The sequence below is a fragment of the Callorhinus ursinus genome, unplaced genomic scaffold (assembly GCF_003265705.2).
Source record: "Callorhinus ursinus isolate GAN/ISIS: 27379988/994484 unplaced genomic scaffold, GSC_fseal_2.0 scaffold5, whole genome shotgun sequence".
Lineage (NCBI taxonomy): Eukaryota > Metazoa > Chordata > Mammalia > Carnivora > Otariidae > Callorhinus > Callorhinus ursinus.
Window position 1 is genome coordinate 34,709,457 of NW_027397067.1, and position 24,143 is coordinate 34,733,599.

Here is a 24,143-nt window from a genome sequence, read left to right on the forward strand (position 1 = left end):
CCCGCCGCAACAGTTAATTTTGAAAAAGGACAAACTCGGAGGATGTTCACTACCTGATTTAAAAAATTATTATTAAGCCATAGTAATTGAGATAGTGTGGTATTTTTGAAAGGATACACAAACAGATCAGTGGAATACTAAGAGTCCAGAAATAGACCCACATATATATTATCATATGTGGGTCTGTGATTTTCAACAGAAGTGCTAATATTTTTCAATGGGGAAAGAGAAAGTCTTTTAAACAAATGATGCTGGACCAACTAGATGTCCGTATGTTAGAAAATTAACCTTGACCCCTACTTTAGCCCATGAAGAAAGATTAATTTAAAACATAAACGTAAATATGAAAGCTGAAAAAGGAAACAGTTCTCTTGGGGAGAACACATAACAATTAGCCACACATTATATTATAGATATTATTATATATAATATATATTATATATATAAACTCTTACAACTCAGTAAAAAGAAAAATTTTCTAGAATGGGCAAAAACTCATAAAGAAAGCTATGATGGCAAGTAAACACATGAAACATATTCATTTGTTATTGGGGAAATGTGAATGAAAACTAAATGAAATACCACTTTGAGATAATGTTTGAAGTTTCTTATAATGTTAAACATATATATCAGCCTCTTATTCCCTAGCACTTCCACTATTAGGTATTTACTCAAGTGAAATAAAATACAGATATTCATACAAAGATTTTTTTCATAAATGTTCATCACAACTTTATTCCAAGCCAGAAATTTGAAGTAACCCCTAAATGACCATTAAGAAGTAAACAGATAGGTACATTATTGTATAGTCATATAATGAAATACCACTCAGCAATATGAAAGAAACATGGCACCCACAACAATGTGGGTGAATCTCATAAATATTGTGTTGATGGGGGGAGGCAGAGGGTGAAGACAACAGAAAAGATTGTTGATCATGTACCATATATATGAATGACATTCTCAAAAATTTAATGTGATGATATCATTAATCATGTAGAGCCAAAGATGAAGATGGTGTTTTTTACTGCAAAAAAGGGACCTAAAGGGAATATTCTACATCTTACATCTTGATTGTGGTGGTGGTTACATAGGTGTATATATATCTGTCAAAACTCATCTAATTCTATACTTAAAACACCTGCATGTTATTGCATATAAACTGCAGCTCAAAGTTAATTAATGAGAAAGGAAATAAGTATCAGACTATCTCATTATACCAAAAATAGCTTTCATCCCATATGTAATACCCTGGGCTTATTTGAAAATTTCACATAGAATATTTTATTCCCAAAGCCTGGGAAAATTAATAACAGGAATTAGTATATTTTTAACTTTAAATAGAGAAGATAGCATTAGATTAAAAAGAAAAAAGAACCAGAAATTTATGTTTGAAATCTAATAATTTGGACACCTAATTTGGGATATATTTTTAGTAAGAGATTCTTTTAGCATAGCTAATGTTTTTCTTGAAGAATAGTAACTCCAAATGCTTTCAGTTTGAGTTCAGTAAATATAAAAGATAAAGTACCAAAGAATGCTTATTCTAAATTGCTACAAATTTTGTTGGATCTGCTTACTGTGATCATTAGTTGTCATGCACCTAGCTGTTCACATAATTAGGCAGTTGCATAGGTATTCATTGGCAAATCTGAGTCATATAGTTATTCTCTTCACTAAGTCTGTACTGTGACCTGCTACTGTGCTCATTTCCCAGGTTATGTTGTGTGGCATGCAGGAGGTTGACTTGGCAGATTGGCAGAGAAATACTGTGTATCGACATTATACAAGAAACAGCAAGCAAATCATTTGGTTTTGGCAGGTATTTGCTTTTATTTTGAAACAAAGGTTCAAAGAATGTTTTCTCATGAGACAGTGGTTTAAAAAACAGTTCATTTTTAAAATTGAAACTGCCTTTGGATGGTTTTTAGTCTTTAATTATAAATCAGAAGTTGAATATGTAAACATTTATTAAGGGAGTTTCCATTGCTTATTTTGATTGTTTTCCCAAATGGGAGAATGAATGACAGAATCTTCTTTAGGTAGTAGTTTAATGGTAATACTTGTAGGTACAGCATATTGTTTCTAGTAGTATCAAGATATTCTATAAATTCTACTTAATTCTAGAAGTTAAATGAGGAAGTAGGTTTTCTTTGTTTTTTGTTTGTTTGTTTAAGCAAGCTCCATGCCCAACATGGAGCCCAGTGTGGGGCTTAACCTCACGACCCTGAGATCAAGACCTGGGCTGAGATCAAGAGTTGGACTCTTAACCTTCTGAGCCACCCAGGTGTCCCAATAGTATGTTTTTTTAGTGAGAAAGTCAATGCAGATACTTAATTCCTCTGAAGGCGATAATATGGTAGGGAATTAGAATAATCTAGAGGATAATGCCCAAGAATGACTTCCTTTTCTTTTTTCTCTCCCTTACTCCCTTTCTTGTGTTGGTATTTTAGCTTAAGCTATATAATAGAGTGGTCTCATCCAAGTCCTGCATGCTAATCTTGAAGCACATTTTACTGGAGTTTGCATTATGTGTGTTTGAGAATTTAAAATCTCTAGGACATAGGGATATTCTTCACAAAAATCCAGTAATTGAGACTCATTTGAGCAATTCAGTGACTGCACTTCTGATTTACGTATGCTGAACTTTCATTTTCAAGTGAAAACTAAGCCTGTTTATTACTAGAGAAAGACTTTCCAGAAGTGAATCTTTTCATAAGGATATGTCATTTATTTATTAATACTTTAAAGAAATGTAGACACTTCTGCAAATTTATCTTATATACTTCAACATATGCAAAATGGCACATACTAATTTTTTGCACCATTATTGGTATACTAAACAGACTCCAAATTCCTAAATGTCCATTGGGAGGGGACTGAGTAAATAAATTATAATACACCTGTTCTGTAATTCTGTACCTTGTAATCATTCTTTTTTAATGCAAATTAACAAAAATATTGGAGAATGAGATGTTTCAGTATAATTTTAAAGGGAAAAGGAACGTGTGTATAATGTGCTATTTGGTTAAAAGGAAAATTTATATTCTGTATATTCTAAGTGTATGCTGGTACAGCTGACCCTTGACCAACAAGGGTTTGAACTGTGCCAGTCTACTTATATGTCAATTTTTTTACAGCACTGTACTGTAAATGTATTTTCCTTATGATTTTCTTAGTAACTTTACCTTATTTTATTGTAAGAATATAGTATATACTATGTATACAAAATATGTGTTGTTTATGTTATCAGTAAGGCTTCTGGTCAACAATAGGCCATTAGTTAAATTTTGGGGAGTCAAAAGTTGTATGTGGATTTCCCTGAGATTCCAGCTGCACGCAGGGTCAGCTCCTCCAGCCCCTGCGTTGTTCAAGGGTCAAGTGTCTGTGAATAAAAGGTTGAGAAAAAACTGGCTGTGAGGTGTGAAAACTCTTGATACTATACTTTTTACTATCTTTGAATTCTACACTGTGTGCTGTATCTATTACCTATTATAAAAAATAAACAAGGAGCAACTGGCTGGCTTAGTCAGTAGAGCATGTGACTCTTGATCTCAGGGTCATGAGTTCAAGCCCCACGTTGGGCATAGAGCTTACAAAAAAATAATAGTAATGAATAAAAAATTAAAAAGTAGGAATAAATCCATTTTCAGGCCTACAATATATGAATTGCATCACATACAGAATATATGCAGGTGTCTGTAGTCTTCCTTTCTAGGCTCTTTACTAGCTTTTTCACTCCCTCGTGATCCCTGACTTTCCCTTTGGACATCTGTATCTGTGTACCTGAGGAGCTTGAGCTTAGAGTCATGTAAATCCAAGTGATGAGGAAATGGGTTGGTTTATGCCAGATGTGCTAATAAGCTCTGTTTCTTGTGTCTTGATGAAATGTGTACCTCAGCACAGTTCTATACAGAAATGTTTTTGATTAGCACTTTTTGTCTTATCCTTAAATTATATTTTTGGTTACTTTTTATAAATTTTTTTAAGATACACTTCTACTCAGACTGCCCTGTACGTTCACTTGCCTTCTATACCACCAATTCAAATCTATATTCCACCACATTACACATTTTATTTATGTCCTTCTTTGAAAAGGTAGTAAATGTACCAAGTCTTTTAACAAAATGCATAGTTCAAGTTTTCAAGTACAGAGAATCCAAAGAGTTGAGAAAATAGTATTTAGTGGGAGAAAATGCCACAAACTATCGAGAATGGACGATTGGGAAGTGTTTATTTGTTTTTGGTAGCTTATAGGAGAGAAGGGTAGTTGACTCAGGTCAGGATAACTGGGTTAGAGCTCGACGGAACCTGAGTTCAGATGTTCTGCCACTTATTAGCAGTTTGAGAAAGACAATTTCTAGGCCTCTGTTTGCTTGTATATACAGTAGGGATGCTAATGATAGTATCTATCTGCAGGTATTATTGTAAGTGCTAAACACACACAAAGCATATGGCACAGGCCTTGGCAGGAGCCATAAATAGGTAATAGCTGTAATATTGTAGCTGATCAACATCTGTTACCTTTTAGTGGTATGACCTTTTGAAGCCTCCCATTTTCTTCTCCGTAAGATGGATGTAATAATAGTGGCTAACCAGTGGTATACTTGTAAGGATTAACTGAAGATTCATAGTGTACTTAACATATGCCTAACCTTAATAAATTCTTGAAGAAATTTAAGAATAATTTAAGTGTCCACTGTTTTAAGTACTAGAGATAATTTAGTATTGATATTAAAGTAAATTTGATTTTGTTACACAGTTTGTGAAGGAGACAGACAATGAAGTAAGGATGCGACTATTACAGTTTGTCACTGGAACCTGCCGTTTACCTCTAGGAGGATTTGCTGAGCTCATGGGTAAATGCAGTTTTACTGCAGTTTCTCTTTAGATAATTTTATGATAATAATGGCCTTTAGACACACAACAGACTTGAATCTAAGGATTATTCTTCTGTGCTTTGTATAGGGTATCTACCAGAAGAAAGACTAATTAATGGTTAATATCAAGTACATTTGTAAGACAAAAATGGAAGCTGCTTACATTGGTTGGCCATTGCTTTGCTCCTTAGGGTGATTGTGAAGGGAGCAAAATTTTTTAGAGCTACTTCTCTGTCCAGATTTAATTCTTATGGCTGGATTTCTGCAGCAATAAGAAGCTTCTCTAGGCAGAAGTGATTTACATTGTATTCTGTATTAGTCATAGGACTATGTGACAATGTTCTGTTATATAATTAGTTGTCAAAACCAAAAAGTTTAAAGAATGAGATAAATTTTGTCTTATTTTCCTGGTTTAGGAAGTAATGGGCCTCAAAAATTTTGCATTGAAAAAGTTGGCAAAGACACCTGGTTACCAAGAAGCCACACGTGGTAAGTTCAAGAATCCTAAATAGGAAGGTGAAGGCCAGAGAATCTTTTTTTAATATGTAAGATCCAGGATAAGTTCTTACTCATTAAAGTAGCTAGAATTTCAGTTTTTAGAACAGACTAATATGGCACCCTAACTTTGGAATGATTTCTACTTCGTTACTATACTAAGAAATGTATTCATTGATTAAACAATTATTTAGAATAACCACTATGCATAAAATAAGACTGAAGTGCTCCCTGCCTTTTATGTAGTTTGCACTCCACTAGGGGAAAGGAACACAAATGACAAACAAGTCAACTATTTGAATACTATGAAGGTCCTTCAAAGGAAATAAAGAGGGTGCTGTAAAAAAGAACTAGAGGGAACCTCCTAGATCGTGTGGTCAGGGAGATTTCTCAGAAAGGATAGTGTTTGAGTTTGATAAAAAGCATGCTGCAGGAAGAAACAGGAAAAGTGCATTCCAAAGACCTTAAAGTAAGAAATCATTTTTCAAGGAAATGAAAGATGACTGGTGTGACTGGCAGTTAGTCAATGAGGGGAGACAGGGATAAAAAGAATTTGGAAATGTAGGCAGGGGTTAAATTATGTAGAGCCTTGTAGGCTATTATAAGGACTTAGATTTCACTCTAAGGGCAATTAGAAGCTTTTGAAGAGTCTTAAATAGAAACTAATGAGATTCAGGAAAATCACTCTGGCAACAGAGGAGGGAGGAATTAGATTTAAGACTGAAGGCAGGGAGATTAGTTAACAGAATTGTTAGAGTCATCCAGGCAAAAGATGATAGCTTAGGAGGTACATGGTTCTTTCAGGAGGTCAGAACTATTTTCATACTAAGCAGTAATTTGCCTTTTTATTGTTTTGATACTTGCACTTACAGTGCAAAAGCAACGGTGGGTAAAACTGCTGGTGCCTCAGCAAAAATCAAGGCAGTGGCACCAAAATGCTGTCTCCATTCTTCAATACCGCACACCTGCAGTTCAAAGCAAAGCCCGGGGGGGGTGGGCAGCCAGTTTCTTTAAAATTGTTCTTTATGAAGCAGTAAAAAAATTATTAAATCTTGATGCTTGAGTATGTATCTTTTTAATATTCTGTAAGACGAAATGGGAAGCCTGCATAAAGTACTTACACACACACCAGAGGAATTGTGGTTGTCTGGAGGGGAAAGCCAGCAGTTGAGTTGAAAGCTGAACCAGCTTGCCTTTTTAATGGAACGCTGTTTTTACTTGAAAGCATGACTGACAGACAAACTGTTTACTTGCAGGCATTTTCTTGAAAAGTAATGAAGTAAGCTTATCACTTCAAGGAAAACAGCTGACAGCATTTGCTGGCAATGATGAAAGTTGAGGTTTCGGGTAAAAATTCAAATTTGGGAAAGTTTGTATGTACCAAACCACCATGAGCTTGAAAGCCCAAAACTTTTCTGATGAGATTGGTGGTATTTAACCAATGCGATTTTTTTTCTATTACATAATTAACTGTGTCAACATTTGGAAATACTTTGTAACTTGGTGAACCATTATTTCCAAATGACCAGTGCATGTTACAAAATCATGCATGGGTAAAAGATCTATTCAGAGCACAAGATAAACCACTGGGTTTTATAAGAAGGTAGAAAAAGTTCCTTGATTTCAGAACTCCTATTATGTGTTACCTTGTCGAACTTAATACAATATGTATTTAAGAATAATAGCCACAGTTACCTGAAAAAAATGACTAGAGTACATGTTTTCTAACTGCGTATCTGTGTGGGAACAGATTTTACTATACTTAATACAGTGCAACAAAATAAATGCACACATAAAGTGTGGAAAGGGATCATAACCAAAAAAATTCGAGAACACCAGCCTAGATTAGATTGATAAACAAGAGAGACTGTTGAGGCAGGGGAGGGGTTCATAGCCAAAGGAGATAGTTCTTCAAGAAAGATGAAAAGAACTGGGATGCTGAGTACGAGCTAAGAAATTGGCCTTTGATAAAAACAGGAACACTTCCTTTGTTGTAATAGGAGAGGAAGAAAGGTTTGATGTAAACTATAGAGTTATCACTGTAGGCTTCTGTTTTTCTCAAAGTATAAGGTGAGGTCACTGGCTAAGAATGAAGAAAGTAAAAACTTCTGAAGAGAAAGAAAGCTGTCAGAGTAGCCAAGTATTTACTAGCAAAATATGGCTGAGAATGCTGCACAATATTGGATTGCCTACTTGGATCTTTATAAAGTGACACTGTCTAGTTGTAGGATTCTCCTCTCCAGTAATTTTCAGCTGTTAAGGTCTGAGGAATGAAAAACTAGAAGGCTGAATTCATTCAGTGTTTGAGTTTTGATTAGTAAGTTCAAAAGAGGGAGGGGCAGGGATGTAAAAGTATTTGCCAAGGTAGTGGTTATAAGGCTGGGCTGTGGATTAAGTACAAAGTAAAAATAGGAAGAATCTGAGGACAGGCTAGGATGGTGAGAAAGTGATGGGCTAAAAGGTTGCCATTTTAATTGAAGGAAGCTGGAAAGAGAATAGAGTTTTTTAATTAAAAATTTCCTTTACTGGTGATGATAGGGTTCACGGTGTTATCTTGAAGTCAGGAACTGGAGTAGAGGTACAGGTCACTGAAGATGAGAACTGGAAGGCCATGCATGGCTGTTGCATATCATCCAAGTGAATGAGAGGAGGACATGAACCAGGTGTCAAGAGCTTTCAGTGAATAAAAGGAATATGACCAAGAAGTCAACAGAGGGTAGCAAAAAGTTCAGGAAGAAGGTTGCATAGCTAGATTGTGCCTCAGAGGAGAGAAGTTTTGTTGATTGGCTGCAGGGGAAATGGTATGTTTCAGACTAGCTGGATTTTTAGCTAAGGCAAGAGAGGAGTTACTCAGACTGTAGAAAACTTCAAGTCATAAAATAGAAGTTTGGAAGAATGGAGTATCTGAGGTAGAAGACAGGGAAGAGGTAGGGATTTAATTCAGATCAGTGAAATACAGTTGATGATCCAGAGACACTTGAGTTTTTAGTAGTGACTAAAGTAAGCAGTGCTACAGTCTATGGTGAAAGTTGTCTTGCTAATTCTCAGATGGAGTTGTGCTGTCATCTCCAATGTTTTGCTTTTTGAGGTGGTGACTTTGAGAGCCGGGATTCCTCAAGCTATATACAGTGGTACAGCAAGCCAACAGGGTACTGTTCCCTTAGTCCATTGGAAAGGTATTAGTGTCTTCCCTTTATATAGACAGAAAGTAAAGTAGCAAATTTGACTCAAAGCTGGAACTGAAACAAAAGCTAAACTAAAACCTAGAACAGTATTCTGATATCCACACAGTAAATACTCAGAGATGAATAGATTTTAGTACGTCTCCATCCTTTGGCTAGTGTCTTAAAACAGAACCCTGTTTTGGATGTTTTCAAATCTACTTTTTTATGTAGTTCAACTCAGCATTTACTAAATGGGTTAGGAGAGTAGGGAAGACTGCCCCTCATGGGTTTTAGAACCTAATGGAAGAAACCAATCATAATACAGAGTAAAGTAAATGCCAAAATAGAAATAACTTATGGAAAGGAGAATTAAGTCTATATAAGATGCTCAAGGAAAATTCTTGGATGGAAGGAAGTAAGTTGTAGCATTTGGACTGATTCTTAGTGAGAAAAGGTATTCCACATTATGAGAGAGTAGAACATGTCGTAAGACAGAAAAGTGTGTGGTATGCTTGGAGAACATTAAATAAGTTGATAGGGGGCTATACCAAACAACATGGGAGGCTTCCTTCCCCCACACCTTCAATCCATAGGCATTAGAAGCAGCAAAGATTAAGAATTTTTTTTTAATGGAACACTTCATGTGTCCTCCTGGGGCAGGGGCCATGCTAATCTCTCTTCCAATTTTAGTATATGTGCTGCCAAAGCAAGCGCAGCAAAGGTTTTTTTAAACTGGCATGTCTTTTGAGGAAAGTATCCCAGTGATAGAAGGCTAGAGATTCAGTAGAAAGAATGACAGAATTTGACAAGGCTTTATATGAAAGATGTAAGAACTAGAAAGTGACAGAGGTGAACTGCTATCAGTGTACTTTGAAGCATGAAGTGGGAGGGGAGAAGGTACACGGTCTGCTTAATTGCTACCATTTAATATATTTAACTTTTCATACAAAGAAAATAAAATGTTCTGAGAAGAACACCATTTTAATTGGCTGCCTTGTTTCAAAAGGCTCTTAGCAGGTTTCCAGACTCTTACACAGGAGTTGGGGCAAGGGCAGATGGGATGGGGTGGTCAGAGGGAACCTGGATAATCTAAAACTTTCCATATAAGAAAATGAAAATACAGAACAGTTTTAACTACATTAGAGCTATTTTACTAGACACTTAAGAGTGGGGACTGGACCCCCCCACACACACCCCGCCAACCCCCATCCAGTTGAACTCAGCACAGGGAATTCTTTGAGTCTGGCAGGAATGAAAAGACAAAAGTATATATTTATTGGTGCTCTCTACCCCAGAATGTAAGTTCTGTGAGGACAGGGACTGTAGTTTTTCCTCACTTTATCACTAGCTTCCAGAAAAATACCTAATAGATTCTTAATAACTGGTAAGTGAATGAAAGAAATGGACTCTTAAAAACCCAAGAGAAAGTTAGGGGGACTTGTGACAACTTGTAATTCCAGTTTTCTCTGGGAAATGTTAAAATATTTTTATGAGTAAGTCTTCATTTCAGTAGCTTGCCATAAGAAATCTGTATATGTTAATATTAAATAATAGTGAATTGTTATAATACTTCTGACAAAATTTTTATATCTTCCTCTATCCATTTAGTTTTTCAAATGTGCTTTAAGAAATATTTTATTAGAAATCTTCTTAGAGTTTGTTTTATTGAAAACACATCTGTTTCTGTTTTTCTTCAGTTTTAATCGCTTGGATCTACCACCATATAAGAGTTATGAACAACTAAAGGAAAAACTTCTTTTTGCAATAGAAGAGACAGAGGGATTTGGACAAGAATGAATGTGGCTTCTTGTCTTGGAGGAGCTCTTGCATTTAAATACCCCAGCCAAGAAAAATTGCACAGATAGTGTATATAAGCTGTTCATTCTGTACAGTGAATTTTCTGAACCTCTCAAAGTATAAATGTTTTCCGTTCTTCACAGAAATATGCAAAACAGTTCATCCTTTTCTACTTTATTTATTGTTCCCTTGAAGTGACTGACCAGGAAAAAGATCATCCTTAAATTTTGAAGCAAGCAAGAGACTTTATTAAAAATAAGTATATATCTATATAAGCATATATGATAGTGGCTCTAGTTTTATAGAGCTCCAAGTATATTAAATATGACAGCCGTTCATTGAAAAAATAATCTGGATTTGCTTTACCTTGTTTCTAGTATCCAGAGGAAAAAGTACAAATTGCTTCATGATCTTCTCCCTTATGTAACACCTCTTGAGGGTGTTTAGTTGCATGGCTGTTCAGGAAGGTATTAAGGGCTTAGGCCAAATCTTACTTTGAGTATGTTAAAAAATGCTGCTGGCTTTTCTGAAGACAGGCATTTGAACCTGTCAGTTCGTTTTAAATAAATACAATAGTTGAAAATTTTCCCTCTTTGCTACATCACTAATACAGTCAAAGTAATGGATGAAACCATAATGTACGTGTAAGTCATACACTATATCCGATGCCATTTAGTTTATTCTAGAAATTGGAAAGAATTCATTAAGCAGCAGAGAGGTTTGTTTACATGTTACTTTGGGATGCTAGGTATTTGTGGAGTTAAAAAGAATCAGGTACTTACGTACTTTTGTTTTTAAATCTGTGATGTTCTTTAAATTTAATTCATAATAAATTGATGCAGTTTGATACTTAGGAACATATAATAAGGTAATGTGAACATCTCTGCTTTTGTGTTCAGAGTTTTGGTTTTATAAAACCAGATGGACTTGAAGAGTTGTATAAGCATTTGAACACTGAAATGAAAACTATTTTCTATTTTAGTGTTCATGTATCTTCATTCCTCTTAATTTCATGAAAATTTTATGATCTGAATTATATAAGCATACTAAAGAATCTTTTGGTCCCCACCCCCCTTTTTACATAGATCATTATTTTTGTCCTAATAACTTTTTAATTTTTCATTATCAAGGGCATTTGCTGAACTTGAAGATGTATAACAAATTAAAATCTGATGTGAATGATATTAATGCTATTTTAGCAAACTGGGCTTCCTTGTTAATAACAAAAATTTCAATTTCCATTTGTATCATTTCAATATGCAGTGTAAATTTCAGGAAGTTAAAAATTTTTTTATAACCATGAACTGACATCTTACAATGTTATCTGTAACATATTTAACTGCTAAGTACATATGGAAAATACTAGTATACAATTTAATTTCCTTAAACAGTTTTTGTTTTGCCAAAATTTTATTTTTCTACATATTTAGATTGTGTTCTGCACTTCTATTCAAAGTTCATAGCAAAGATGAAATAAAGGCAGTGATCCACTATGTTGAATAGACTCTTTTCCCAAATCCTAATCTGACACTGGGCTATCTTGAAGCATAAAGAATTAAAAACAAATACTAATGTATATGACATTATGTGATAGAGGGTGACCAGTCTTCAAAAGGGCTAAATTATGCCATAGAAAGCACCACTGCTCAATAAATTTTGCCATGACATGACAGAGGTTACTGATGAACATCATTCAGTGGAGGTGAGAATGTGAGAATACCATTTAGCAGATTTGACCGAAGACAAGAGGCTTTCAGGGTGCCGGTCCCCCCTCCTCCCTTCAGGTAAGAAATTATTATATACCAGTTGAGGCTACACAGAACCCACAGAGACCAAACCAGCTTCTGAAGAAGGCTGTTTTGGAGAACTCAGGGCCTTCTACCTTTCAAACCCAAGATAGAAAACCAGGCCTACAGGCAGGATTTATTATGTCTTAATTCATACACTCAAGTGGCAATGAGAAACCAAGGATGTGGGCTACCTCTCACCTTCTCTCTTTTCCCATCCTTGTCCTGTGCTGGGCTAGACAGGCTCACTATGCCTGAAACGAAGAAACAGGCAAAGAATGAGGCTCAGAGACAGATTCACATTGTTACTTCATTTCAGTGACACTCACTCACCACCACCAAACTGAGCCCAGTGAATGGGTAACAGGCACTACATAATTTCTGATTTCATCAGATTTATTGTTTGTCTTCCCAGGAAAGCAGCTACAAGTGGCAGTTAAGGCTCAGAGAGTTAATAAAACCTTTTAACTTCACAGCCTTCAGTTAATCACCTGCCTTCTATCTTTAAAAACTAGATAGGGTGGTTATGTGTCAAAATACCATTAGGCAGTACGGCTTCCATTAAAAATGACCCCTGACTGGTAAGTTCATCTGGACTTCAGGAAATCTCCAGATACTGATAATAAATCATAACTTCATGTCCCTTCTGAGTTCCCTGAGCTGTGACCTGGGGAGATGATAGTTCTGGAGCTGTGTGAACGCTCTGCTACACAGACGCCTGTTGTAAGGCCATCTTCTGAAATGTAAGGAGTCCTGACATTGACTTTGCTGGTCAGCTGTGGTTCCTATCTTATTAAGCCTTCTGAGTAAGCCTATTACGGACTTTTTGAGTCTGAATGTTTGTTGAACCCTGGTGGATATACTGCAGAAGTCAAAAATCTTCTCATTTAAATATGTGGATGAGAGAACAAAGGTTGTCTTATAAACACTCCCCAGTTTTTTTAATGTGTTGAACTTAAAAGCCAAACTTAAGGTAAACTGTCTCAAGGAAAAAGCCCAGACTGTATCAGAGAAGCCTTCTACGTTTATGAGGCTCCTTTTTACCGACTGTATACTCCTCATCACAGACAAAACAGTTTACTGTTCTGGGCAGTGCAATGGGTCAGAACAGGGTATTTATTAAAATAATTTCATGGCCCCTGCTAAAGTAACCCACCTCTCCTATTTTTTCATCCCAATAAACTTAAGGTACAATAATGCCTAGGCACACATAGTCCAAAACAGGTTGTATGGTGAACACATGAAATGAAATAAATACCCCTCAAATAATGTAGAAGCAAAAAGGTACAACTCAAAAAGTGGCATCTCCTAAATTCCAAATTTTCTCTCCCAAATCTCGATCAAGGAGAACACAATCAGATAATTACATTTAAAATACTTACTGATACAGTATATCCTTTATGTATTCTTTTTCATCCTCACAACTCCTAAGGTTGGTGTGTTTTTGCTTTTTCTTTGTTGTAATGATGCTTATTTTACAGATAAGTGAGTCATTTTTACAAAGTCCAGAGCTAGTTCACAGTCTATGATTAAACACTCAGTTGGGGAAATTTTGCTAGTAAGTTAACTGAGAGCTTTCAGATTTTTTATAGAGTAGCCACTTTCCAAATCTAGATTTATTCTCAATCCTCGAAGTAAACATATCCACAAGGTGAGGTAATTATAATCACCAGTGGGTGATTATAATTATATATATAATTATACAAACACCCATGTTTACAAGACAGACGACAAACTTCTGTTCACATGCATGTGGGGAAATAAGCATCTCAAACTAGCGGTTATATCTGGAACAAACAGTTAAGTAGGGACTGCACAGGAGAATAATGGGGTCCTAGGGTTTGTTCCAGAACTAATAGGTCTCACTGTGAGTGAGGAAATGCCAGCAACCAGTTTGAGACCTGGTGAATCAGACTCCTGGGAATTCAAAAGGAAGACAAAAGTGCAAACAATCAATCTTAGGAATGTACCACATCTTGGAGAAGGGAGCTAGCTATCCCTTAGTTTAAAAGGGGAAAAAAGGAAAAAAAAAAAGGGAAGATAACAGCTCTATAAATTGGATGTTGATATAACCTGTACCCAATGTGCATAGGAGTCAAAGACTGGAACAGCCTAAATGACCTTCAGTGAATGGTTAAATAAACGGGTACACTTATACAGTGAAATATAATCAACAGTACAAACGAATCAACTACTGACTATATTTAGATGGATCTCAAAGGAATGATGTCAAATGAAAAAGGCCAATTCTCAAAAGGTCACATAATCTGATTCCATTTATTTAACATTCCTGAAATTAGTGGTTACTAAGATTAGGGATAGTGGTAGGGAGGGAAAGTGGATGGGTGTGCCCTAGGGATATATATGATTTGGTGGAACAGCTATATCTTGATTGTAGTGGCAATTAAAAAAAAAAAACCTACATGTGACAAAATTACATAGAACACACATACACAAGTGAGAGCATTTAGAAGTAAAATCTGAGTAAGATCTATGGGCTATACCAATTACCTGGTTTTGATAGTGTACTGTAGTTACAGGTTTACCTCTGGGACCTCTACCTTTTTTTCCCCCAACTTCCTATGAATCTGTAATGATTTCAAAGCAAAAAAGATTTTTTAAAGCACTATAAAATATCAGAAGACAGACTCTACCCATAAAAGGCTTTATTACTGAAAGATACCTCATTTCACAAAAACTACTTCATAGAGGTTATTCTTGAACAAATTCAAACCCTTCACTTCCCATTTGATTACCTGGTACTGCTGGTAATGCAAAACACACACACAAATCACCAGAAAATAATGAAAGTCACTCTATAGAGAAAATTGAGAAATTTCAGATGGATGAAGATGCTCAGAACAGAAAAAAACTATTAACACAATATACTAATGAGGTAAGTGTAAATATAGACACCAAAAAAAAAAAATCAAATTAGAAATTCAAAAACTCAGAACTGGACAAACTACATGAAAATGTGAAATGCCTGCTGATTGAAATCAGGGAAGAAAATGGAAGAAGACAAACATCTCAAAATTGAAGACAAATTCAAAGAGCCAAGAAAATGAAACTGAGAGGTAAAAAGAAAAAACAGAAATGATAAAAAAAATTAGGCAAAGAAGATTTAATATACATAGAAGTAATCAGAGTCACTGAAAATAAGATGGAACAGTGTTTCTCAAAGTGGGGTAAGGCAAATCTGGTATGAGGGACAATCTAACTGGACTGGCCTCTTCAAAAAGTCAATGAATGGTGGGATTTAAAAGGTAAGAACTCTTCTAGATTTTTAAAAACTAAGGCAGAAAATCAAATACAATGTATGATTGATTAAATCCTGGTTTTTAAAAGTGTAAGACATTCCTGGGACATTTGAGAAAATATGAATACAGCTGGTATTAGAAGATGATTTTTAAAAAATTACTGTTAACTTTTTGTTGTACTAATGGGTTTTTCTTTTGAAGGATGTCCTTATTCTGAGACAATGCATGCTGAGATATTTAGGGATGAAGTATGTCGTCTACAATTTCAAAAGTTTAGAAATACATATATATGAAAATATACACACATAACAGTAAAATAAAGCAGATTAGCAATTGGAGATGAGTCCAGGACTTTCAGTTTTATTTTCGAAAATATACATGATAACAGAAACAGCCCACACCCGCACAGTTCACTGTTAACATTACAATTCGCAAATCCTTTGGGGAAAACCCACCTATGCATGCACTCTTGATTTATCTAAGTGACATTCAAGATAATCCTTTTTATAAAACAGTTCTGCAGTGGTGGCATCCCAGCCTCAAGTAATACTGTCCTGCCTATTTAAAACATCTTCATTTCTATTTCAACCTTTAATTCTGTGTTCCTTTCACCATATTAGGGAAGAGAATCTGGGCTTTGTCTAGTGACAGAATCAATTCACTCGTGAGACTATGTCACATTAAAAAAAAAAAAAAAAAAAAATCACTCCATTTTCCATCCTCTCCTGACAAGGTTTTTCCTTATGCAGGTTGGTTCCAAGATCCATCACTTAACTACTTTATACCAAGAACCCGCAACATCCTAACCTCCTAATTTTCACTGCACCTTCTCTGCAAGATCTCAGCTTTGCATCAGTCCAATGTGACAATGCACACCCCCAATGAAACCTCTTCCACAAAGCTTTTTCTTGATCTCCCATTCTGATGTGATCCATCCTCCTTAGAAATCTTATACCCCTTTGTATTGCTGGTGTCCTAAATGTGCAGTATCTCTGCCTCTGAGCCAGGGAGAAGTTTCTACCAATCTTTTTGTAATTATTTCTTTTGTTATCTGTGAAGAAACTTAGAATATTGTATATTTAAATAAAGGAACGGAGAAAAGAGCCATAGAACAGTTACAGTTTATGTATTATCTTTGTAATCTGATGAAAAGGCAATGTTTCTTAGATATTTCATGTGCTTTCTTCTCTGAAAAATTCTCAATTCTTGTCACTGAAACCTGTAAGCAACTGAGCAGCTTCTGTCTGTATCTAAAATGGAAAAACACGTTATAAATAAATAGTACAGCATAGCCATCAACTTGCAAAGTCTATTAAGTTCATAAAGTGGGCTGTGGTTTCTAAGTGTCCCCCAAAACCAGGATAGCACATTGTAAAAATAAAACTGAACAGGGACTGGGTAAGACTCTTAGAGAATTCTTCCACATTAATACACATTGTTGTCCACAATAGCCAAACTGTGGAAAGAGCCAAGATGCCCATCGACAGATGAATGGATAAAGAAGATGTGGTATATATACACAATGGAATATTATGCAGCCATCAAAAGGAATGAGATCTTGCCATTTGCAACGACGTGGATGGAACTGGAGGGTGTTATGCTGAGTGAAATAAGTCAATCAGAGAAAGACATGTATCACATGATCTCACTGATATGAGGAATTCTTAATCTCAGGAAACAAACTGAGTGTTACTGGAGTGGTTGGGGGTGGGAGGGATGGGATGGCTGGGTGATAGACATTGGGGAGGGTATGTGCTACGGTGAGCGCTGTGAATTGTGCAAGACTGTTGAATCACAGATCTGTACTTCTGAAACAAATAACGCAACATATTTTAAGAAAAAAGGAAAAGAAGAAGATAACAGGAGAGGAAGAAAAGGGGAGTATGTCAGAGGGGGAGACGAACCATGAGAGATGATGGACTCTGAAAAACAAACTGAGGGTTCTAGAGGGTAGGGGGGTGGGGGGATGGGTTAGCCTGGTGATGGGTATTGAGGAGGGCACGTTTTGCATGGTGCACTGGGTGTTATGAACAAACAATGAATCATGGAACACTGCATCAAAAACTAATGATGTAATATATGGTGATTAACATAACAATAAAAAAATTAAAAAAAAAATACACGTTGGCCTTTTTAGAAATCTTATTTATCTGCCATGTATGTCAAACAGGAATAAGGGAGCAAGTAATTCATAACATCTGTTGACAGTAACTAAACACTTGCTATACAGAAATTAACAGAAATGTTAATGAGTTCAATTTGAAATGAACACTGTTTTCAACAATATACATTTAGACAAATTATACTTTTAAAGAAGTTCTTAATTCACCTTTAATAGTGCACCTCAGTAGAAACCTATCTGCCTTAATTTATTGGAGATACTTCACCTGTTTATCCTCCTCTGTGTGTGCTGGATAGTCCTTGGCTTTCATTAGCCAGAAGGCAGCAAGCTTTTTATTGTGTAACTTCAAATATGTCTTTCCTAAAAGAAGCAAGTTTTTGCTGTAGAAGTTTGGATCCACTGTACATAAGAAAGAAAAATTTATTTCAGATGAAACAGAACTGTTTTTATTTTTAAAGGCTGAGTTTCTTCAGTCTAAATTCTAATAATAAATTTGTGGTCAATAGAAGATTAGGCTAACTAAAATTCTCTTTTGTTCAACTATTCCAGTCTCAAAAAAATATTGGTAAAGTACCATTTATTCAGTGCTATGTGCTAGGCATTCTATTACATTTCTCATTTTCACACAATTTTATAAAATAGGTACTCCATTTAATAGATGAGAAACTGAGGTTCCTGATAGAATGTATGCTTTATAAGGATAGGGGTTCTCTTTTTATTAATGTCTTTTATTCCCTGCTATATCCTAAATACCTAGAACATAACATGCACCCAATACATATATGCTGTATGAATGAATGAAATCATGATATATATGCATTTGACCTTTGAACAACCCAGTTTTGAACTGTGCAGGTCCAAATAAATGCAGTTTTTTTTTTCCATAAATACAGTAAGTGCTGTAATTGTATTTTTTCTTATTAACATTTTATTTTCTCTAGCTTACTGTATTGTTGGAATACAGTTTATAATACATAGAACATACAAAATACATTTTATTTTAAACAACTGTTTATGTTTTCAGTAAGCTCCAGTCAATAGTAGACTATTTAAGTAGTTAACTTTTAGGGGAGCCAAAAGTTAATTATATGCAGATTTTCAACTATGCAGGGGGTCGGGACTCCTACCCCCTCATTGTTTAAGGGTCAAGTGTACATACATACATTTAATTAACATTTACTGAATGTGGGTTATACTTAAATACAGATTCAACAAAGACTGTTCTTTTGGAATTTGTAATGAAGAGGAGAGGCAAACGAACATAACTAAATGTAAAAGAAGAATGAAAGGAATGCTTTGACAGGTGTACACATTTTAAAGTACACATTTATGAGAAAACAAAGAGAAACTAACTCTAAGAAGTTACATCTGGGCTGCTTTGGCAGCTGAATAGGATTTTAACAGAAGAGTGGAGAACATTCTTGGCTTAGAGAAAACTGAACAAAAAGCCTATGAAAGCATGGGACTGTCTCACTAACTTCATTAATTCTTTATACAGATTCCTATCATCAACCTGGGACCTTCTATATTTAAAGCACACTTTTCCCTGGATATAATTTATGGTTAACTCCATTTGCTTCTTAACCCAAAATTGTTTTACTTGTTTAATTTGAACATATTTATGAGATGTTGTGTAGATGTACTTAAGGTTTCCTTGGGGTTCATCCATTCATCTGTTTATTCAGTGATTCAGCAAATTTGATAGCATTATGCTAAGCACTAAGGAACAAATTGTGAACAAAATGACAAAGCCCGCATCATTCCCGAATTTAGTCTTAGACACGTAAACAATACAACTCACATACTCATACTATGGAGTGATAAGGGCTATGATGGGAGAAGTAACAGGTACTAAGGGCCTAGGAGGAGCTTCTAAACCAGATATGGTCCATAAAGAAAGACCGCCTGGAGGAACTGACCTATAGGGTAAAAACCTGGAGGATGACTGGAATTAACTGACCATGTTTTTCTCAACACCCCAAACCCTCAATTCTCTAAGGCCCTATTTTTACTTTGCAATTATGCTCCTAAATCCCTTTGAGGAAACTTTATTCCCAGATTCATATTCATGATATAAAAGCTATTACCACAACCAGTTAGCAGTGGAAGGCAGTAACAGCAAATCAGAGTATTACATAGTTTAACATTCAGACACAATTCTTTAGAAGAAATTAAAAACAAAAACAAAAACGCTTTGCTATCCTAAAAGCATCTGAACAAGTCCTTATGAGTAGGCTCTCTAATACATAGTCTTTAATTTTCATCTAATTTTATAGAAATAGAATTGCAATGGGTTTTTTTTGGGTGTATTTGGTAACATATGCTTATGTCCTTTACTCTTCTAGTTTGTGCTATTAATATTAAAAAGGATGAACTTAGGATGGGCTGGTGTCAGTTTTGTAGACTGGCCATTTCTTCAAAGCCAGGGAGACATGAAACTCTTCATAAAAGAAGACAATATTTGCAACAAAGCAAAAACTGGCCTGGTTTAAAAACAAGATTTCTCATTTAAAAGCTTTTTGAAGAGAAAGGGTAAATCTTAGAAAAAAAAATTTGTTTAAATGTAATGTGACAGGTATTAACTACTTATTATAATCATTTTACATGTGCAAATATTGAATCCTTACGCTATACACCTGAAACTAATGTTATATGTCAATTATATATCTCAAAAAAAATTTTAAACATTTAAATAAATGTTTCTCATCAGCTGTGTAATCTTAAATTAAGACCATTAACTTGTCAAAGCCTCCTCTCAAAAAAGAAAGTTGACATCAAATAAAGGACCATTCCAGAACTGTAGCTCTAAATTCAGTAGCAGCCTACTTCTTACTCTGGTGATTTTTAGTGAATAAAGACTAAAAACTGATAATCTCTAGTGCAAAAAGAAGTATATTAGAATAAGTAACATTTTTGTTTTAAAAATTCCTATTATATCAGGGCGCCTATATGGCTCAGCCAGTTGAGCGTCTGCTTTGGCTTAGGTCATGATCCTGGGGTGCTGGGATTGAGCCCCACATTGGGCTCCCTGCTCAGTGGGGAGTCTGCTTCTCCCTCTGCCTCCCCCCACTTGTGCTCATACTCTCTCTCTCAAATAAATAAAAATAAAATCTTAAAAAAAATAAAAATTCCTATTATATATAAAGCATTCACACAATTTTAAGTATACTAGTATGTGAAATAGAAAAATGTTACCTTGCTCTGCCCTGTGAAAGTAGCCTAATGCCTGTTAAAAACACAAAGAGCCCAAACATAATGAAAAGGGTTATAACAGAATCAATATTAAAAAAACATTTCCTCAAAAGTCAGGAAGTAAATTAAAACATCTTAAAGGTCAATTCATCAACAGTGAAAGTTAACACAGCAAAATTGAACATTATTAAATCACCAAAGCACAAATTACAGTATATGGACCACTTCTAGTAATAACTTGATTGCTATTTAGAACTTGTACCAAACCAGCATCAAGTGCAGAGAGGAAAGAACATTATCACATGCAACTCAGCTATTTTGATTCTTCTCTCAAGTCATGAGTCACTATCCATAAAAACTTGATAAAATCAAAAGCTAAATTTACTCAGTGATACATAGGTTGTACCAATAAATTTTTTAAAAGTCCTTTATTATTGAAATTCCAACATAAAATGTTATTGTGAGTCTGAAACTCTTAGTTCTTTTTTGTCCCATTTAAACTATTTTTATAATGTACTGATTTCCTAGAAACATAACTAATTTGTTATAGGAGAGCTGACTGTATTTTTTTTCCTTAGAATACATTCTTTTAATAACAATATATATTTCCCAACTGTGTTCTGATTATTCAACTAAGTATTTTTGTATCAAATTCTACACCATAGCCTGCCAGAAGGAAAAAATATCTCCTTGTCATGACACAGGAACTAGGAAAGCTTTTTCAACAGCCTTATTTCCTTACTCTGAAACTTTTAGTGGTGTAAGTTACCCAAAATGTTTGCCCAGAAATCCCTTCCAAATTTTATTTTCAACAAGAAAGCAAAGGGCCTTGAAAATATGAGTATAAGCCTTTCAACCCCACTTTCTAAAAAAAGTTATAGGGGCACCTGGGTGGCTCAGTCGTTAAGCGTCTGCCTTCGGCTCAGGTCATGGTCCCAGGGTCCTGGGATCGAGCCCTGCATCAGGCTCCCTGCTCGGCGGGAAGCCGGCTTCTCCCTCTCCCACTCCCCCTGCTTGTGTTCCCTCTCTCGCTGTGTCTCTCTCTGTCAAATTAATAAAAAATTTTAAAAAAATTTAAAAAAGTTATAATTACTCTTCCTTTATCTATACAAATACATGATTTTCCAGGTAAATGACTGTTAGTGTGTAAAACACATATCTAAAACTAATGCTGAGTAATAGTTGTTGAATTTCTATTTTATGACTTTTATATGGCGTAGATTTCAAACAGGAAACAACATTAGATTTTAGGCATGAGCTATTATAGCTGACAATATACCAGAATCATCAGACACTCACCTAAAAAAAAAAAACAAAAAACCACTCCCAGTCATAGATTATAAGTATTAAGCCTTTGTGATAAGATAGCTGCACTGGATGGTTAGAAACATGCTCAAAGGCCTCACTGCCCAGAGCTCCAGATCTGGACACTGTAGAATGGCACTGCAGTTACAAAATCAGTACTAACTTAACAAAGGACAGCACACTACCTCCTCATAGGTGGAACTAGGAGGAGTTGCAAACAGCATTTTTGCAATTCTTCTTTGATACCAAGGTATCTCAGCAAATGTGTAACACCTATAAAGAAATAACATATACATCTCAATTGCACCTTTTTTTCTCTTACAGAAAACTAAGCATCTTAACAGATATAAAAGGTATTTTCTTCTGTTATACCTTTAAACAATTTGCACTTTACATAATATCCAGCAGGTTAATATTCCCACTGAATTATCTAGAGACTGATTTATATCGATCCATCAATTAGGATGTGTTCTATGATTAGATACAAGTAGTAAGCAACAATATTAGTAATGATTAACAGTATATATCATTCATCACTAAGTGCTCACTCTGTTCCAGGTGCTCAGTGATTATCTCTCATCTACTCCTTACAAGGAACTAAATGAGTTAGGTTCATTACCCCTATTTTTTTCGGTAAGAAAAACTAACTCAGAGAAGTTAAAAAAAATTAAAAAACTAAACATGATATGTATAAATAACAATGGCAAACAATTTAAGTCTGCCTATATAAAAGAGTGAGGCAAATGATTAACATCCAAAGATCCTGACAACTTTCTGATATAGGTAGGGGTACTGCATCTTTGACTAGAGTCTGAACTCCCTGAGGTGGCCATTGTATCTTATTCATGTTTCTTCCCTAGCACTGTCTCTCCATTATCATTAGTTCTCAGTAAGCATTTTGTTAGTTTAATACTGTCCTTTGTCCTGAAGGATATTTAACTCCTTTTTAAGAATCTGATACAGGGCTGTCTACGCCATTTATTTGTAAGACAATAAAATACTCAGGTCTGCAGCCTACAGCCAAAGAAAATAGCAGCAAACCTGTCTCAAGAAAGACTCTTAAGGGGCGCCTGGGTGGCTCAGTCGTTAGGTGTCTAACGCTAACATTGGACGTTAAGTCTAACGTTAAGTATCTGCCTTCGGCTCAGGTCATGATCCCAGGGTCCTGGGATCGAGCCCCGCATCGGGCTCCCTGCTTGGCAGGGAGTCTGCTTCTCTCCCTCTGCTGCTCCCCCTGCTTGTGCTCTCTCTCTCTCTCACTCACTCTCAAATAAATAATCTTTAAAAAAAAAAAAAAAGACTCTTAAATCAGCAAGCATTTAAACACATTAGTGTATGCTCATACCAGCAAAATGTCATACACTAAACAAATGGAAAGATACTGAAAGTCAGATTATATTATTCCTCAGATGAATCAGACTGAATCTGAGACACCTTGAAGATGTAAAGACCCTCTTAGGGCATCGAACTTGTATTGCTATATAGTTAGATTAATCCAATTTCATTTAGACTGGTAAGTAAGAACAGTCTTTCCCAACAAAGGGAATTTCAAAGTCTAGCAAAAGTTTTAATGCCTTTTTCATTTTAATATATATTTCTAAATGATCTGAATAACAATGGTTAACATGATCACAATCAAATTTAGTGTTACATCACAACTGCTAGTTAATATAATAAACACTCATGAATGCCAAATAGTTTTAAATACTTTACATCTTGTTTTATATACTACAAAATAAGATCATACTGACTACAACTGAAATATTTAAAGAAAATGTTCTTACCAAATACCCATAAGGTGAATTGAGGTAGCATCTTTTGGGTTCAGTTCAATTGCTTTCTAACAAGAAATGAGAAAGTCAATCTATTTGTTTTCTAAACACAAGTTAAGTACTATGTTTGAAGAAAACAAAAGTCATGATTTAAAAAAAACATTTTGGTGGGGCGCCTGGGTGGCTCAGTCGTTAGGCGTCTACCTTCAGCTCAGGTCATGATCCCAGGGTCCTGGGATCGAGCCCCGCATCGGGCTCCCTGCTCAGCCGGGAGTCGGCTTCTCCCTCTCCCACTCCCCCTGCTTGTGTTCCTTCTCTCGCTGTGTCTCTCTCTGTCACATAAATAAAATCTTTAAAAAAAAATGGTAT

General features: G+C 35.4%; 2 protein-coding genes and 1 pseudogene across 4 annotated transcripts in view; 1 reads left to right on the top strand and 2 right to left on the bottom strand.

Moving 5' to 3' along the window:
• WWP1 (WW domain containing E3 ubiquitin protein ligase 1) overlaps positions 1-11,829 on the top strand; it is a 109,657-nt gene extending 97,828 nt beyond the window's left edge. For both annotated transcript variants that reach the window (XM_025870795.2, XM_025870797.2), the window contains exons 22-25: positions 1,718-1,822; positions 4,763-4,859; positions 5,297-5,369; positions 10,237-11,829. In XM_025870795.2, coding sequence (XP_025726580.1) covers positions 1,718-1,822; positions 4,763-4,859; positions 5,297-5,369; positions 10,237-10,336 — 375 coding nt within the window. In that variant the 3' untranslated portion in view covers positions 10,337-11,829. The remainder of the gene's footprint in view (positions 1-1,717; positions 1,823-4,762; positions 4,860-5,296; positions 5,370-10,236) is intronic.
• On the bottom strand, positions 9,154-9,253 carry LOC112823734 (U6 spliceosomal RNA; annotated as a pseudogene).
• A 3,898-nt stretch (positions 11,830-15,727) lies between the features above and the next one.
• The window catches only part of RMDN1 (regulator of microtubule dynamics 1), a 49,781-nt gene continuing 41,365 nt past the window's right edge, over positions 15,728-24,143 (bottom strand). For both annotated transcript variants that reach the window (XM_073892938.1, XM_025870799.2), the window contains 5 exons: positions 23,787-23,842; positions 22,188-22,275; positions 20,701-20,731; positions 17,771-17,904; positions 15,728-16,633 (listed from right to left, as the gene is read on the bottom strand). In XM_073892938.1, coding sequence (XP_073749039.1) covers positions 16,583-16,633; positions 17,771-17,904; positions 20,701-20,731; positions 22,188-22,275; positions 23,787-23,842 — 360 coding nt within the window. In that variant the 3' untranslated portion in view covers positions 15,728-16,582. The remainder of the gene's footprint in view (positions 16,634-17,770; positions 17,905-20,700; positions 20,732-22,187; positions 22,276-23,786; positions 23,843-24,143) is intronic.